The sequence below is a fragment of the Centropristis striata genome, chromosome 6 (assembly GCF_030273125.1).
Source record: "Centropristis striata isolate RG_2023a ecotype Rhode Island chromosome 6, C.striata_1.0, whole genome shotgun sequence".
NCBI classification, from domain to species: Eukaryota; Metazoa; Chordata; class Actinopteri; order Perciformes; family Serranidae; genus Centropristis; species Centropristis striata.
Genome location: NC_081522.1, coordinates 8,032,303 through 8,049,137, shown reverse-complemented (window position 1 = coordinate 8,049,137; position 16,835 = coordinate 8,032,303). Strand labels below are relative to the sequence as shown.

The 16,835-nt window shown below is 39.4% G+C and overlaps 1 protein-coding gene across 3 annotated transcripts in view; it reads left to right on the top strand.

The window, feature by feature from the left end:
* LOC131972749 (neuronal cell adhesion molecule-like) overlaps positions 1–12,339 on the top strand; it is a 30,883-nt gene extending 18,544 nt beyond the window's left edge. The window contains exons 23-30 of one of the 3 annotated variants that reach the window (XM_059334451.1): positions 133–309; positions 2,075–2,110; positions 2,589–2,645; positions 2,881–2,997; positions 4,879–5,040; positions 5,744–5,875; positions 6,955–7,033; positions 10,210–12,339. In XM_059334451.1, coding sequence (XP_059190434.1) covers positions 133–309; positions 2,075–2,110; positions 2,589–2,645; positions 2,881–2,997; positions 4,879–5,040; positions 5,744–5,875; positions 6,955–7,033; positions 10,210–10,456 — 1,007 coding nt within the window. In that variant the 3' untranslated portion in view covers positions 10,457–12,339. The remainder of the gene's footprint in view (positions 1–132; positions 310–2,074; positions 2,111–2,588; positions 2,646–2,880; positions 2,998–4,878; positions 5,041–5,743; positions 5,876–6,954; positions 7,034–10,209) is intronic. The other 2 variants (XM_059334452.1, XM_059334453.1) reach the window with 2 other exon arrangements.
* The last annotated feature ends 4,496 nt before the right edge of the window (positions 12,340–16,835 follow it).

Below are 16,835 nucleotides of genomic sequence, written 5' to 3'. Positions count from 1 at the left end.
CCACCTTTGTCATCATTGACACTCCAACCACATCTACGCCCCCCTCCCCTTCATCACTATCAACTTACCTCACTACTTCCCAACTTCCATCCCCATCCCATTATTCTTGTCGCCCATCCTCCACCCCTGTAGTCAATAACTCCAATGAGCTGGGCCCAGTGGAGGAGCGGGACCTGCCCGCCAATGAGACCTCAGTCACTTTGCTCAACCTCAAGTACAGCACGCGCTACAAGTTTTTTTTGAATGCAAAAACAGTCATGGGAGCAGGCCTTGCCGCTACTCAGGAAGCTGTCACCGTCATGGACGAAGGTAAGTCAGCAAATGCAGATGACTTGAAGCAAATCACTTATAAATATTCATGTTTCTTCAACTGGCAGTGGGCAAGGTGATTGATATAAATTATTTCTGTAGCTCAGGTAAGAGGATCCAAACATACATACATACAGTATAAAGTCCATGCAAAGTTAAAAACACGCCACACAACTCTTTTTTATTTGCTTTGTTTTAAAAAATATATATTTTTCCTTCATGAAGATTTCACTTTGTTTTATAACCTTTAGTTTTTGTATGCTGAATAAGTGATCTGCAGTATATTAGTGGACTGTACAGGTTAACCTCAGACACCATCCTGATGAAGGCAAAAGAGCCAAAAACTTTTGAAGTATAAAGCTACAGTTGTGTGACATGTTTTAAAAGGATACTTCACCACTGAAGTGATCATTTGTATGTCAGTTACTTACCCTGTGTTAAGAAATGTTCTCTAAGAAGAAACACTTGGTAAGTAATTTGATTATAAATGGTCCTTTGGGGGTTAAGTTTTGACAGACTTTCACACTGGTTGCACCTCACTGCATGTGTCTTCTCAAAGAAATTGTTGGTTTGCAAAATAGTACTTCCTCCAAACACTGAAATGCTCTTTATTATGAAGCATGGTGTTCCATTTTTGTGTGTTTTCTATAAAGTAGCGCAGAAACAAGTAGTCTTAAAGGATTAGTTGACACATGAGGGCAATTTTGAAAACAATTTGTTTAAAGGGGACATATTATGCTGATTTTCAGGTTCATATTTGTGTTTTGGGCTTCTACAATAATAGGTTTACATACTAATTCACAAAACAAATTTTTTTTGTCATTCAGTTTGTGAGTTGCTATCCACTCCAGATCACTAATGTATGTGCACAAGCAGGGCAGGATGGCTGATCCATGTCCTTGTGGAAAGCTTGTTGACAGCAATTAAAAATGACACAGTAGAGGATAACAAAGATTCTATAATACAGGATCTCCCAACTGTGAAAAACGTTATGTAAGGTAAATGTTTGCTCTCAAAGAGCACAAAGATGCATTTTATTTTACAAGGAGTCCTTAAATTAAAGTCAATTAAAATCATTGTTTTATTTTATGGCCTTGGTGCTCTGGCTTTTGGCCTTTGTGTCCTCAAAAAATTTACAACACAAAAGGCCAAGTGGCCTTGCCCCTAAAGTGACGAAATTCCTGTCTTGTGCACAATCGAAAATATATTTTTTCTCAAATGTAAAAAATTAATTTCATCTGCAATTCAAATGGAATATTTTGTAGTTTTGGACTGCTGGTCAGATAATCTGAAGATGTAACTGTGACATATACTGTGACTTAAACTCTTAATTTATAACAATTAATCAATTAACTGAAAAAATGCTCAAGACATGAATTAATAATGGAAGTAATTCTTTGCTAGAGGCCTACTGTTAAATCATAATGTTGTCTGTTTTGTGTATGTGAAATCCTCGTCATTCTACCATGTACAGTTCAGAGTATGATTCACACGGTTCCAAAGCATTACCTTTTATTTTTAGCATTTCACATAGCATGATGTACATAAGCTCTTCATCCGTGTCGAGTGGAACATGAGTGTGATCTAGTTGCTTTGTTACATAAGGTGACCCATGCTGTTAAAAACCCTCTGATTGATCATCTCCTACATTACTCAGCATGACCCACATGAATGTCTTCCTGTTAGTGGCACAGATGGCGGGGGGGGGTCGTCCCACAGTGACCCCAGTCCTGTTGTTTCTCTGTGTCCCGTTTCTCTCTACAAGCTCTAATATCACAGCTTGGCATAGATGTGGGCACAGGTATCATGCATGTTTTTCAGATACAGCCATAGCTTCAAAACCAACCGCGAGCATGCACTCCTCATCGCTGAGCAATTTCCCCTCGTCTCTATCAAACTCTGCAGCCCGCCAAAATGCTCCGCTGAGTTCAAAGCTGAGGAAAGTTCAAAGCCACACAGATAAAGATGCTATGTGACGTGTGCCTTTTTAATGTCCTGATAAAACTAGATGAGTCTTTTCAAAGAGCTCGGCTGTTTTCTTTTTCTTTTACTCTGCCTTTGGCGACTTTGACCCCTCCTCACTTCTTTTTCTGTTGCTGCCGGTGATGCCTCCCGCTGCATGGCGAGCGTTTGCTTGGCATGCCAATGAACTGTGTTGCACTGTGTCTAATGACTTCAGTGTCTGTGCTGTCTGTGCCTGTGGAAAGTGTTTTTGCGTGTGTGTCTTGTGTGTCTTGTGTGTGGTGTGCGGTCTTTATCACTCTCCATGTTGTTTACAGGAAACACGCAAACCCCTCATCCCATTGCACGGTCTTCACGCCGTCCACCCCACAAGGGTACAGATACTGCTGTGATTTTAGTACACTACATGTCTGATTTGTTACATCATCAGTTTTGTGTATTCTTTTGTTTGGTAGTATAGTGTCCTGATTTAAAATTGCTTTTGTGTAAGGCTATGAGGCTCTAGAAAGTCTTTTCATGGGACTATAATGACATCAAAGCAATGAGTTGCCAGTTATTGGCTTGTCCTTCGACCGATTTTGATGGTTGTCTTTTCTCTCGTGTGCTCAGCGCGGCCTGTGAGTCCTTTTAGCAACGTTAGCTCCACGGCTGAAAAGGACGGGACCCTGATCACTTGGGAGTACTGGGGCCAGGAGAGAACGGTTTATGTAGAATACATAGCAAACAGTAAGCGAAGCAACACATCCTTATTTCTGTCAGCTTCACACAAAGGTGGCAAGAGACTCCTACTTCATTATTGGCTTGTGCAGGTGAATAGAAATATTGGCAGTCACGTTGACGCTGGCTCCTGCCAACGTGGACCCAGATGTGATAAACAAGGCTGTCTGTGATTGGATTTCTAATTACCCCTCCTGTTATTGACTAGAGTTACGTGCAGCTCCCATGACAATCTCGTTGGAACTTACGTAGACAAACATTATAAAAAAAGAGTGCAAACATTCTTGTTATGCCAATTGCTTTTGACTGAAGCGTTCTCTATTGTTTTTATCCACCTGCAGAGAGGATGAAAAGCACTGAGTTGTTGTAGTATGGCTCTCTCACACCTACTCTTTACTGGATTCAATCAGGGAATATTACAATCATAGATTCACAGTAATTTAGAAAGAACATTATCAAATAAAGAATCTTGTGATCATCAGTCAAAGACATTTTATACTTAGCTCATCAAATCATGTATAATTTATTTTGGCCCCCGGAGCTTGATACACTGCAACTTAAAAAAAACACATGCTCATAGATTCAACAACACAAAGATGAGATCTTCACCCATTTGATGACACATGTGCAGCAAAAGACTGACATTGTCATATGTCAGCTACTATGGTGAAAAATGCTGCAATGTGAGAAATGCAATTTTAAACAGAAAGCACAACCTAATGCAGAAAACACTAGAGTTGTTCTAATACTGATACCAGTATTGGGAATGCTTACAGTACTGCCTAAAATGCTACGCTGTGCACCAATGTGATACCATCGTTTATCATTTATCAGCTTATTTACGCTGCAACACCACGTGCCACTTACTATCAGACAGAAAAAATGACATTGCAGCATCTTTAGGGAACACAGTCACACACTGAAACACTGCAGGTCACACAGAACAGAACGGAAATGAGTCACAAAACAAGTCTCCAGGGGACAGTAAATATGCCAGGTTTGTTCATCACTTTTTATCGTCCCCTAGAAACTTCTGTTATTTTGTAACTCTTTTTTGTGTTCTGTGCAGCTTGCAGCATTTCTGTATGTGACTGTATTTTCTGTTTTTGCAGCATGGTGCTCATGTGTTGCTGGTAAAGTTGGTAAAAAAGTGTTGTTTTTTTTAAGTTTCAGTGTGCTGAACTTTCAAGGCCATTATTTATTTATAGACTTAGAATTCCATGATAAAGTGCTGCAGGAATGAGTCCTAAAACCGGGAAATGAGTTCGCACTTTGTGCACTTCTGGTTCCCTCGTTTTACAGTCAGTGAGTTCATTGAATGGGTTTTTAGTTAGATGTCTGAAACCAGGCGTGTCGTTAACACAAGCTTAAGACATTTTACGTATTGTTCTAAAACATAAAATTTGTCAGTAGATACTCACACCTATTTATCAGTTTTGAAGCTTTTATGTGTCTTAAGAAAGCCGTTTACTATCTAGTGGCTAAATTAGTCTACAGACATTGCTGCAGACATTTAACGTCATTGTGAGTGGTGACGATGTTAAAGTCATGCGGCCCATGGTGTAGTTCGTATATAGTCTAATGTTAGCTTTTTCTGGTGATTGCACTTATCACTTTATCATAAACTTTTTATTGCAACATGGCTTATTTTCTGCAATAATTCAAATTCTATTGGGAAATGCTAACTTCCAAGTATGTCATCCCTGCAGCACTCTATTCAATGAATATTAACAATTTAAATCTAATATAGACAGAACTGCCTGCAGTGTTATCCCATGTCAGTAGATGTCTTTGTCACGTAATTAGATCCCATTATGTCGTGATCTCCATGACCCATTTGAAGTTGTGTCTCCTCAAACGTACCTCTCTTGATGAACGTCCCTCCTGCAGGTGAAGGTGAAGAGGAGTGGCAGAAAGAGCTTGTGAACGGCTCTCAGAACGTTATGCTGAAGGGCTTAAAGGGGGGCCTTTCCTATAGGGTGCGTTTGGTGGCCAAAGGTCACCAAGATCAGACGCTCCACCGCTCTGAGGAGCTTTTGGTCTCGGTCCCAGGTGAGGCAGTTCCTTGTTGGTCGCCTCCACCACGGTCTGGTCTGGCCTGGCCTTGTATTGTGCCGTGTGTAGCATGTGAAGTAGTCTGTGCTGTTGTGTAATTATAATCCAGTCAAGCATGGGTTTAACAGATGTGTTGTGGTCACTCTGTATGCCAGGCATGTCCTATAGTGGTATAGAGATATACTGTGTAGCAGCGTGCATGACTGTGTGGTTGAATTTCAGCGTAAATAAAAGTCAGCCCTGTAGATTTGTTAATTCTCAAATAGAAGTTTGATATAGTGTATGGTATAATATCCAACCCTAATATCATCCACAATAAACCTTTATGTGCTGTTTGTGTGTAATCTGTGTGTGTCTGTGTGTATGTGAGAGACAAATGGATTTTCTGCGTACTACTGGTGTCAATACTGTGTCCAAGTCACCTTTAGCTAAATCTAGGTGATTTCTAACTCATCTAACATGAAAGTTGTCTTTTTCTGTAACTATAAGCAATCATGATCCACTCATGAACTGAAATCTCTAACAAGTACTAAGATACTAAGAGAATCACTTTTTACATGCTTGTTGCATGACAATGCAATCATGTTGCACCACATGATTATGGATAAATTGTTGGAAAAATGGTTTCTATTTTCCCTTCCCACTGGGAAAAGATCATCCAGTCCTAAATGTTAAAGTTTTCCTCTCCTCTTCTGGCCAGCTGTGGCGAGCAGACAGGTGGACATCGCCACTCAGGGATGGTTTATTGGCCTCATGTGTGCCATCGCTCTGCTAATCCTCATCCTCCTCATTATCTGCTTCATCCAACGGAATAAGGGAGGGAAGTACCCCGGTGAGTAGTAGCATTGACACACTGAGAGAAACCAACACCTTTAATAATTTGTTTGACACCGATCAATTATGTTTAATAGGATTTTATGATTAGATTTCATGGTTTTGGAATGTCTGTTTGTTTTTGCACTAAAAGCGTACTATTCAGACAAGCCGGGGTAGGCAGTTTCTGGAATAGGGAAGAAAATGGGCAAAAATGGAAAATACAGCCATTTAATCTGAGTAATGAGCAGTGTTGGTAACCTTAATCAGTTCCCTTACTTAAGTAAAAGTACTAATACCATACTGCGGAATTACTCCACTACAAGTAAAAGTCCTGCATTCAAAACTTACTAAAGTAAAGGTACAAAAGTATAAGCATCAAAATGTAATTGAATTATGAAAAGTAAAAGTACTCATTATGCAGAATGAAACCACTGAAATAGTTTATATATATATATATATATACAGTACAGGCCAAAAGTTTGGACACACCTTCTCATTCAATGCGTTTCCTTTATTTTCATGACTATTGACATTGTAAATTCATCAAAACTATTAATGAACACATGTGGAATTATGTACTTAACAAAAAAGTGTGAAATAACTGAAAACATGTCTTATATTCTAGTAAGCAAAGGGTGGTTACTTTGAGGAATCTAAAATACAAGACATGTTTTCAGTTATTTCACACTTTTTTTGTTAAGGACATAATTCCATATGTGTTTATTCATAGTTTTGATGCCTTCAGTGAGAATCTACAATGTAAATAGTCATGAAAATAAAGAAAAACGCATTGAATGAGATGGGTGTGTCCAAACTTTTGGCCTGTACTGTATACATACATAAAGTTAAAATAAAACATATTTTTTACCTCTTTCCATGACATAATTGTGACAATGTGAGGTATTATTGACAGATAATGTATATAATATATATTCTCAAAACGTTAATAATCAATCTCTTCCAAACATATCACAATGAAAATGAAACCACAATTAACAGAGGATCATGTCTGAAAATAAAATTATTCCAACTTTATGGGCGACCGTGTATATAAACACTTGTGTTTGTCTAAGTTGCTTCATTTTGTCTCACTAGTCAAAGAGAAGGAGGACGCACACACAGACCCAGAGTTCCAGCCCATGAAAGACGATGACTGTACTTTTGGGGAATACAGGTGAGAGAAAGTGCTACGGCCTCTGGAGTCCCCAGAGCCTCATTTTACCCATCAACCCCTGCCCCGTCCCTGCTTTCTGCCCAGATCTGCTCTCTCTGGCGGGGGGCTGGAGCTCTGCACTCCGCCCCTCTTCTCAATCCTTACAGCCAATAACTGACCCAGCATCACCAATATCAGAAAATCAAAACAGCAAGAAGAAGAAGAAGAAGAAGAAGTTTCCCTCATCTGAACTTCTACCGTCGTGAAGCACAAGAATTTTTTTTTCTTGGACATCCTAGATGCTACTTGTGTCGGACTCTTTTGTGTGTGCTTGATATGACATTGTGGTGTCATTTGAGAAGCAGGATTCTTCAGGTTCAAGGGATTTAGGGGTTTGGGTGCTTTCAATCTTTAAATAAGACTGTCAGGAAAAAAAATATATAAGCTAGAGTCATTTGCAACACATCCTAAACTGACCCCGAGCATTGAATCCCATTCCAACTAATAAGCTACTCATATACATTGTGTGTACAGTATACTATTAACACTTTGCCTGGTGTATTGCTACTTACATACATACAACACTGACAGGATCGAAAATAACTGAAATGATCATTCATTCTATCTTACAGCAGTTATCCGGCTGAGCTTGTTAGCATCCTCATTCTAGGCTGCTTCTCCAATCGCACGCAGAATAAAGAAAAATGAAGCACTTTACTTCTGTATAGCTAGCATTTCTGAATTGTTTTTTACGAGTCGATTTATAAGATGGTCTTGCTTTTATATTTTATATTCCTTTTTGTATTATGTAAACATAAATCTGTTCTATGGATTTTATGCTGTGATAGATACATATCGATATATCTATATCTAAATATATATATATAATATGTGACATGCATGGTGTGAAGATCTGATATATGAACATTTGCTGTAGGCAATAATGTGTTGAATGGAATTATTGTTAATATATAGATATACAGTATACAGATGCATATGGATCATATATAAAATTATCAGCATGTTTGAGGGAAACAATCATCACTGAGTGTACGAGAGCTGGTTAATGCTGTTTATATCAGGCCAGTAGCCATTCTTTAATACTAATAATTATCAAAGGATAAGGCTGGTGGAGTCTACATTTTTATTATTGTCAATAAATTCTTTAGAAAGGCCAAGACCGACAATATGTTAGTCTGTCTTTCGGTACTTTGTGACTTTTGCAGCTTGTTTGCGGCCATGTTTCAGGCTTGTATTCCTACTAAAATCTGTAGTGTGGAACTTTTGTCTCCCCCTTCTGGCAGTGAAAGAAATCACACAAACGCTGTTGATGCATGCTTATGAGACTTGCCTGCAGGTGAGCTTCGTATTTGTTGTTGCCGTCGATATTGTTCTTTTTTTTACTTTAAAAACTAAACTTTTTTTGGACACTTATTAGGTTTTCCACCATAGCTTCTGCTCCATCATTAGGGTCTCTTCTCCCATTCTGCCCCCTTTAGCACTGACTGATCGACGTAAAATGCATCACTTCTGGTGCGCCAGTGCTTAACCAGCATTGTGTGAGCTCATTTGGCAAGGCCTTGAATATGGAGTTCAGTTATATGTAAAAGTCCTAGCCTAGCAATGCCAAACTAATGTACAAATGCATATTAGTCTGGAAGCTCTGTTTATTTTTAATTTCCAAAGGGCGCTATTGACCAGACCAAATGTGTGTGACGTAGCAACGAGTGAAACATGCAGGTGGGGCAGTGCTTGGTACATTTTCAAGCATAGAAAAATGGCGGCATAGTCACAAACTGTCTCAAATTACAGCTACATTACACTAAAATGTGTTTCTGAAAAGTATTTGAGGCAAGCAAATGGGCAACATTATTGGTGTTTTTGTGGAATTTGTTGACGATAAGAAAAAAATGTAGAATATCACCAGACTTATCCTTTAAAACTCATGTAGAGAGACCTATTTACACTGCAGGGGAATCTCTTCAATGGACATGGACTCAAAGAAAACAGTAGACAATAAATCACAAGGCAAAGTGTACAAATATTATAGTGCCTTTGTGAGAGTATACTTTCTATCCATGCTGTTTCATTAAGCTCAGCTGGAACCGTACAGTATGTCAATAAAGGCATAACTTCACTCAACTGAGCTGGTCTTATTTGACTGCAGGAGAGAATTCTGTAAGTTCAGTAATCATCCCGATGAATGATTGTTGTGTTGTGTGAGCTGAATCTCCTCATCTGGTCGCAGGGGTGTAGGTCTCAGGAAAGGTAAGGGTGATGGTGGTGCGTCGGGGGCTGAGGGGCGCTGTTGTGCAAATCTAGCATGTGAGGAGGGTCAGTGGATAGTCGAGTCACTGTGGAGAAAAATGCTCACTGTGTAAGCATCCCAGGTTCTTTCACGGCTATCATCAAGTTTAATATTGGACCATAAAGCCTTCATCATGTACTTTGCATAGACACGTCTTCTTAGTTATTAATCTGGGGCTTTACTGTGCTGGTTTTATCCCTGAAAATGTTTCCGCATACTGATTAATATCTAAATCTTAAAACTATCTCAGCATTATGATGGCTTTGTGATCTTATCTCATTGACGTTCAACTCATGTATGTGGAATGTTTTCGACTATCTGATATCCAAAGAAAACTTTCTTTGCAGATTTTTCATGCATTTTGCCAATTTGTGATTATTATCATGCTTGCTTCAGGGGATGTTTGGCTGAAACCTTGCTTTCCAAGTTTTATTCACATCATTGCCTTGGATTTTCTGTTTCTCATCACAACCTCTGTCTCAGGGGGAAAATGCTTTTGTCCAACAATACATTTACCACTTCATATTTGGTTTCAGGGGGAATTTGAACAGGGTATGATTGCTTGAGCTTTATTCCCCTGGTGCCTGATGGAAACCAACTAATCATTCATTGCTACTGTTTTTTAGACATGGAGCAAGCCAAATTCAAATTAGCTGCTTGTGCATTGGTTCACTGTTTAATGAGCTGAGTATGCACTTTTAAAAATTAAACACTTCTTTTAAATCTTAATAAAAAAACACTTTTTTACCATTACCTACTGAACATACAGTAGGTTGTGGTAAAAATAGCTTTTGGCAGCTGTGTGCTCCATCTAAAAAATCACTAATCTCCTTGTTGCATCTGTCACATCATCTCACCTGTAACACCTGCATGTTATTTTCTCCTTCAGTGACAATGAGGACCATAAACCGTTAAAAGGGAGCCGCACGCCGTCTAATGGGACAGTTAAGAGAGACGACAGTGACGACAGTTTAGTTGACTACGGGGAAGGAGGAGACGGACAGTTCAACGAGGATGGCTCGTTTATCGGCCAGTATAGTGGAAAGAGTGCCAGCAGGGAGACTGCTGAGGGCCACGAGAGCTCGGAGGCCCCGTCCCCTATTAATGCCATGAACTCCTTGAACTCATTTGTGTAGCCCATCACACACCAGTGTGGGGCACTGCATTGACTGCTCAACCCCCATGTCTCTCTTACAGGGATGTCCCAACACCGCATGGCTTTATGATATCACATCTCCATCCCCAGTGCCACACATGACACAAGAAAATACACAAAACTCATTAAAGACATTCATGTTTTCACTTGGAAATCTTAATGGAGAAGCTTGGAGACCTGTGGCTCATTTTACCTTAAGCAGCATTTAGGATTGAAGTAGCTCAACCCGACATTTGATTTTAACAGTGCATGAAACACCTGATGAACCCATGTTTAAATTAACACTTTGATATTAACAAGTGTTGCATTCTTACCAGGAATCTCTTATGGACTATGCAGTGCTCGTCTGAACTATATTTGTTTTTGTTATTATATTATCTACTATGTTCAAATAGTAATCAGCGTCTACAGTAAATGACTATTACTCCATGTATTTTTTCCAACACACAAGCTTGTACAGGAATCTGTATTTAATATTGTAATTCCATCAGTGCACAAGGCAGACCATGTACAGTGTATATAAATATAAAGTGAACTATCTGTAAACTGACTATGGGGAGCAGTGCACACAGCATGCTTGAGACTGCTGCAATGACACATCCTCATCTGTCACCACTTTGTTGAATGATCCAGCTGCACCCAGAAAGGAGGGAACTGAAATGCTGCATGGCCTGTCATATGACCTTGTGACCTTTGCCCTGCATGCAACCTCTTCTAATTGAGCTTGATCTGAAGGCCAGTGGGGGGGAACGCTGAGGGTGTTGCAGCACGCCTCGGTCCCTGCAGTGCTCCTTCAGCAGGTAGTGCCTTTTCTTCAAAACAACAACTCCATTGTAAAGTCCCTTTCCAGACTTTAGTGACTTGAATAGAGACAGTAGTAGGACTGCAGAAGTCACATCCAAGGATGGATAAGATAAGCATGAGAAGAGGACTCTGTGGAGGGAGGAATAATTCATATACTCTTGTCATCTTTTTCTTTTTTCTTTTAAGACGTCCCAATGCCTTGAGACACAGGACTGGCTTTGATTTCTTTCAAGAAGCTAAGCGCACCCACATCGGATCAGACTAGACTCATTAAAACCATGTCTGGTGCATTTTCAAAGTCTGCAGTCATTATGTACAGAACCTGATTGTAATTCTGCAGTGTATGAATGTATGGATATCTGAGTGTGTGTGTGTGTGTGGTGTGTGTGGTACATTATTAAATTCCTATTAGGCAAAAGTTGTTCACTTGTACTAACTACACTTGAGGGCCTTTGGATGGGATCAAGATTTGTTTTCTCTTAACTTGCATCAAGTTTTTTTTTTTTTTTTTTAAAGACGTGTAGAATATTTGTTGAATTTGTAAATACTTTCATTGATTGTACAGGGACAAGCAGCTTATAAGGCAGCCTCGGAGGCAGTGTTGTGCATGACATGGTTTAACTTGTTGATAGGACTGTATTAAATATAGATTACTTGTAGAGAATATATATATATTCTTTTTTCTTGCTGTGCACAGTGTAAATTGTATTGTAACTAACTGGACAGAAAATTGCATATAAATTTGAATTTTGATTGTTTTCTGATTTCCTTGTCAGCGAGTTATATGACTTTGGTATTGTACAACATGTAGGATATAGTGACATTATTAATTGACGCACACAATTATATTATTCTGACTTGCATTGGCTCTTCGCAGTCCCAGTATACTGCCAAAATGATGCTCTTTTCTGACTGTATTGCAAAAGGTTTTGTATTTAAGAAACAGATTTGTACTAACAGATACTTTCTTTGTCTCTATTTAAGTTTCTCCTTTTAGTGCAAGTATGAAATTCAAGCTACTGGATATATAATGAATGAATAAATAATTATCTGCTTTAATTTCAGTTTTTCAGACTCATTTTATTGTAAATGCCATGACCTCTTTCAGAGTGATGAGTGATGACTGTTATTCAGGCCGTGCATGCTAAGTGCTACATAATGTAAGCAATAATGTTCATTACATCACATACACCACATATAAACTACTCTCTTGAATATTGACCCTTGTGGATTTTTATATTAATATGTATTGCATTACTGTGATGCATTAAAGCAGAATTTTACTGTTGAAGCTGGTTGAGGTGGAGCTGGTTTTTCGCTACTTTACGCTAGGGTTGCCCAATGGTGTGGCCCCTCTTTAAGGCAACAAAATAAATTCTTAGATGTGGTTCTTATATGATTAATGCATAAAATAACTCAAATCTGCTACATGGATGGTGACAGAAGATGTCATTTTTTTAAAATATTCTCTAATTTTTGCCTCGTGAAATAATTGAGGGTTTTACTTCTTTGGGGCTCAAACATTTATTAGAAATAAACCATCAGAGAAGTTTAGAGGGGAAAAGCTGCTAAGAACCTCATAAACATCCAAAACGTGACAAGTAGTATCTTTAACAGTTCACTGGATTTTATGAGTTCATTAGATTTCCTTTTCGATACATGTCTCAGCATTTAGATTTAAAAAAATAATTAGGTACTTTCATTGCATGCATCCCAGGTATGTGCATAGAAACACATTTCAGTGCTGCTAAAAGAACCTCTGTCGCTTGAACAGAAATTGTCTGGTGTTTTGTTTGGATTAGATGCAAGTACAAATAAGATTAGCTTTCATTTTTTAATTTTGTGCAAGTGTGCGCTGCCCTGGAAGTAAATGTTAATAGTACCTTGTAACTACACCTGCCAAATAAATATGGGGAGGGAAGAACCTACAATAACTCATTCTGATGTAGTGGACTAGTATATAGTAGTAAGTAGTAAAGTCCATAGTAGCATGAAATGGAAATTCTCAAGTAGTGTGCATCAAAATTGTACTCAAGTTCAGTGCTTGAGTAAATGACTCTCTAAAGCACTTTCCACCACTGTATGTGTGGGTGTGTTGGCATTGGATCAATTCCATCACCTGCTGCACATGCCTGGGATATATTAAGAGCTATATGGATCTGAAGAGAATGATGCCAAAACAAACACCAGATTTCAAAGCCCTGCAAAAACTTGCAACGCACAAATGCCACGAACACCACACAAATAAACATACTTTCTACTGAGCAGTCACAGTATGCCGTACAGTGAGCAGGAGCTGCTGGCTGTGTAGATACAGATGCCTACACCTGCCTCAGTCTCCTCTGTGTGGAGCAGCTATAGAAAGGCCTTATGGAACACGACAGTTGGGCTCCATCTTTTTGGCGCTCACTTGTGGCACTTCCACTTCCATTACAGTCATATTGTCAGGGTAATAGCGAGAGAGCAGCTCGCCATCTGGTGCATTATCACACGGCAATGGTGTCAGGAAGCGGGGAAGTCTGGTATCTAGTGTCTTGGAAATACTTTCTCTCCCTCTGGCAAGGACTTTTCGCCTTCTGTTCATTCAGGTACACTAATTTATTTTCCCGGGGAAAGTTGTTTGGGTATGTACTGCCGGATTGTTTGCAGTTAATAACAGCAGTGATTGAAAGCGGATTGATGCTGCACATATTAATGAACTGGGGTTGATGATGTTTTTTTTTCTTTTCCAAAAGGAAGCCAAAGATTTTATGAAGGATGAATGCATCAGTGTTGAGCTGCAGCTGGTTGGGAGAATGTCCACATTATTTCTAACAAAATAAATGACTCTCACTTTCAGCAGCAAATGATCTCAAAGACCTTTTGACCTTCAGCTGGATGATGGATGATGATTCATCAATTACTTTATGTTTTGACTAAATTTCTCTCTTGACTTTACTGCCACCTAGTGATATGAGGCAATTACACTGGTGGCTGAAATAAGCAACAGGCTTTAAAACAATGAATAGGTAATTTCATGGGTGGCGCATGGTTTAAATTCTGAATAAAGTTGTTTGACATTTTTAACTAGTATAAAATATGTAATGTATAAGTCACAGAAAGGTCATGCTATAAATCGTTTTATTAAAAATCACAATATACTGAAATACTTGCAGACAGCCTATGATTTCATTTGGTCCTCTGTTAATATTATTATTCCTTAAAGGCTTCCTGTAAAAGGATTTACTATTTTTTTTATGGCTACAGAATCACATTATTTGTCTGTCGATTGGTGATCATTGCAACCAAACAAGCAGCTGCCCCATTACCCTTCTGAACTCCACCCCCACACACACACACACTTTCCTGCCGCTCCACACCGACCCCTCCCTCCACCCTCTCATTCCCCATCCAATCCTCAGTGGATTCATTCTGTGTCGTCTGTGCGTCTGCCATAGCATCCATTATCTATTCCCACCTCCTCTGTGTCCAGCTCCTTGATTTACTGCTGGGCGGAAAGCCTGGTTTGAATTGATCTATAGCTGGTTTTATGTCCACCTCCAGTCTGCTTTCAATGGGGGAAAATGATCATTACACGGTGTTGTAGTGACGCTCTGCTTCCAAACAACCTGGGAGCTTTAAAAGCGCATCATTTGCATCCCAGATGCTCAAGTGAAGGACGTGATCTTTCAGCAGCTACAAGCTCCCCTGTAAGACATCATAAAGGATATCAAAGGCAGGTATTAGAAAAACAGCATCATTTAGTTTCTGATATTTAAAAAGTGTGTGCTGAGCTTCGGGGCGTCTGTTCCTTAGATGTAAGTGGCAGAGCCTTTGTGTCTTCATGTAGATTTGCCCTTTTCTGAAGCTCTGAGAGCTGGGGAGGATAATTGTTTATGATTACTCTGTGACATTTCCATATGGCTGACGAACGGTTTGCGCCAACACACGCTCTCTTACGCACACACATCTGTCAAGACCAAGCTGTCTGGAGCCTGAATGGTAGGTTTGGTTTGCCTGAAATTGAAAACCCCAATTGTGGAAGGGAAATCACCCCTTCCAGTGTAACAGTATCATTTCTCCAGTATTTCTATCAACTCAAGGAGGCTGTTTTCCCTGAGGGGGGCAGTGAGCTGATGTGGTGGCAGATATCATTGCACTCTGTTGGATGAAGGCTACATAAAGTGAGAGTGCTTTGTTCTATCGATCTGATTCTCTCTATCAAACCCCCCACCCCCCCACCCCTTTTTTAAAAATCACAATAGCACCAGGATAATAACTCTTTCAACGCCCTGATTTCTATTCCCACTGCTCCCCCCTTTGTGTCCCATGTGTATTTGGACTGGGTGGGTGGGGGGTTACCTTTGCATGAGCCCCCTGTGGAGATCATTGGGGCTAAATCATATTTACCCCTCCCTCCTCTTCCTCCTCCCCCCTCCTTCTCTGCCAGGCAGATAAATGACAGCCACCTATTCTTTTCCTCCAGACAGCAGGGTGTTTGCTGTTCCTCTTATCCACCCCAGAGACCGACCTTGTAACATTGTTATTCACCAGCAGGATCCGTCTCTATTTGCACTGCCATGTTGTAAGAGGAACAAAAGTGTTTGTCTGAGGCTTGAATACACCTAGATCTTGGATAACCCATGCACAAAATAATATCCTTTTGGGCTCTGTATTATGCTGCACTATTTGTATATCATTAGTGTGTTACTGGATCCTCTCGTTTGGCTATTTTCTGTGGAGTGACATTTTTCTAATACATTCCCCTGGGCCGCAGATAATGTCGTTATTTCTTGTGTATTAACCGCAGTTCCCATCTCAAAGGAAACAAAACTTATTTTGATGAAAAATCTGAATAATAACAACAGCCTAAGGGAACAAAGCAGCAACACTCAACTTGATGAAGAGCTATAACCTTCATGTAAAGTCAGTTTCTGATCACATTAAAAAGGAACTTCTTTGATATGTTCACCCAAATTCATCCAAGAGGGCTAAGTCCTTCAATTAATTCTACCCTGCTCTTTCTCAAAGATTCTTGCATTATTTATGGGCCGCCGCCACAGCAGATTATTATTTGCTGTGTGGTGTTTACATCCAAGATTTAAATCTAATCCCAGGGGATTGAGATCGTCTCATGTTTGGACTGACACATGGGCAAGGCTTTGTAATTAGTAGAGGTACCCTTTTGATATCTGCCTGATGAAAAACAGGCTGACGGATAACATGCAGGCTACATTTCTTCTGTTGTCTCATGCAAACACTGTGGATATATCTTTGCATATTTTCAGTTTTCTTCCTCTGAAACTTTTGTTGCTGCTACTAAACAATGGAGTGGAATTTAGTTTATGGAGCTCAAAGCGATAAAAATATAAATTTGAAAAAGTTTTAAGAAAAAGTGTTACCATGGATAATTCACAAAAAAAACTGTCAATATTTTTATGAGGACTATTTCTCTTTTAGAGTGGCTCCCAGCTGCACACAAGTAAGATTAAACAGGATATTATATTATCTTTGACATCCCTTAAATGTATTTCTCCAAGAATCAGATACAGGAATGATGATCTAAGTGTATACTG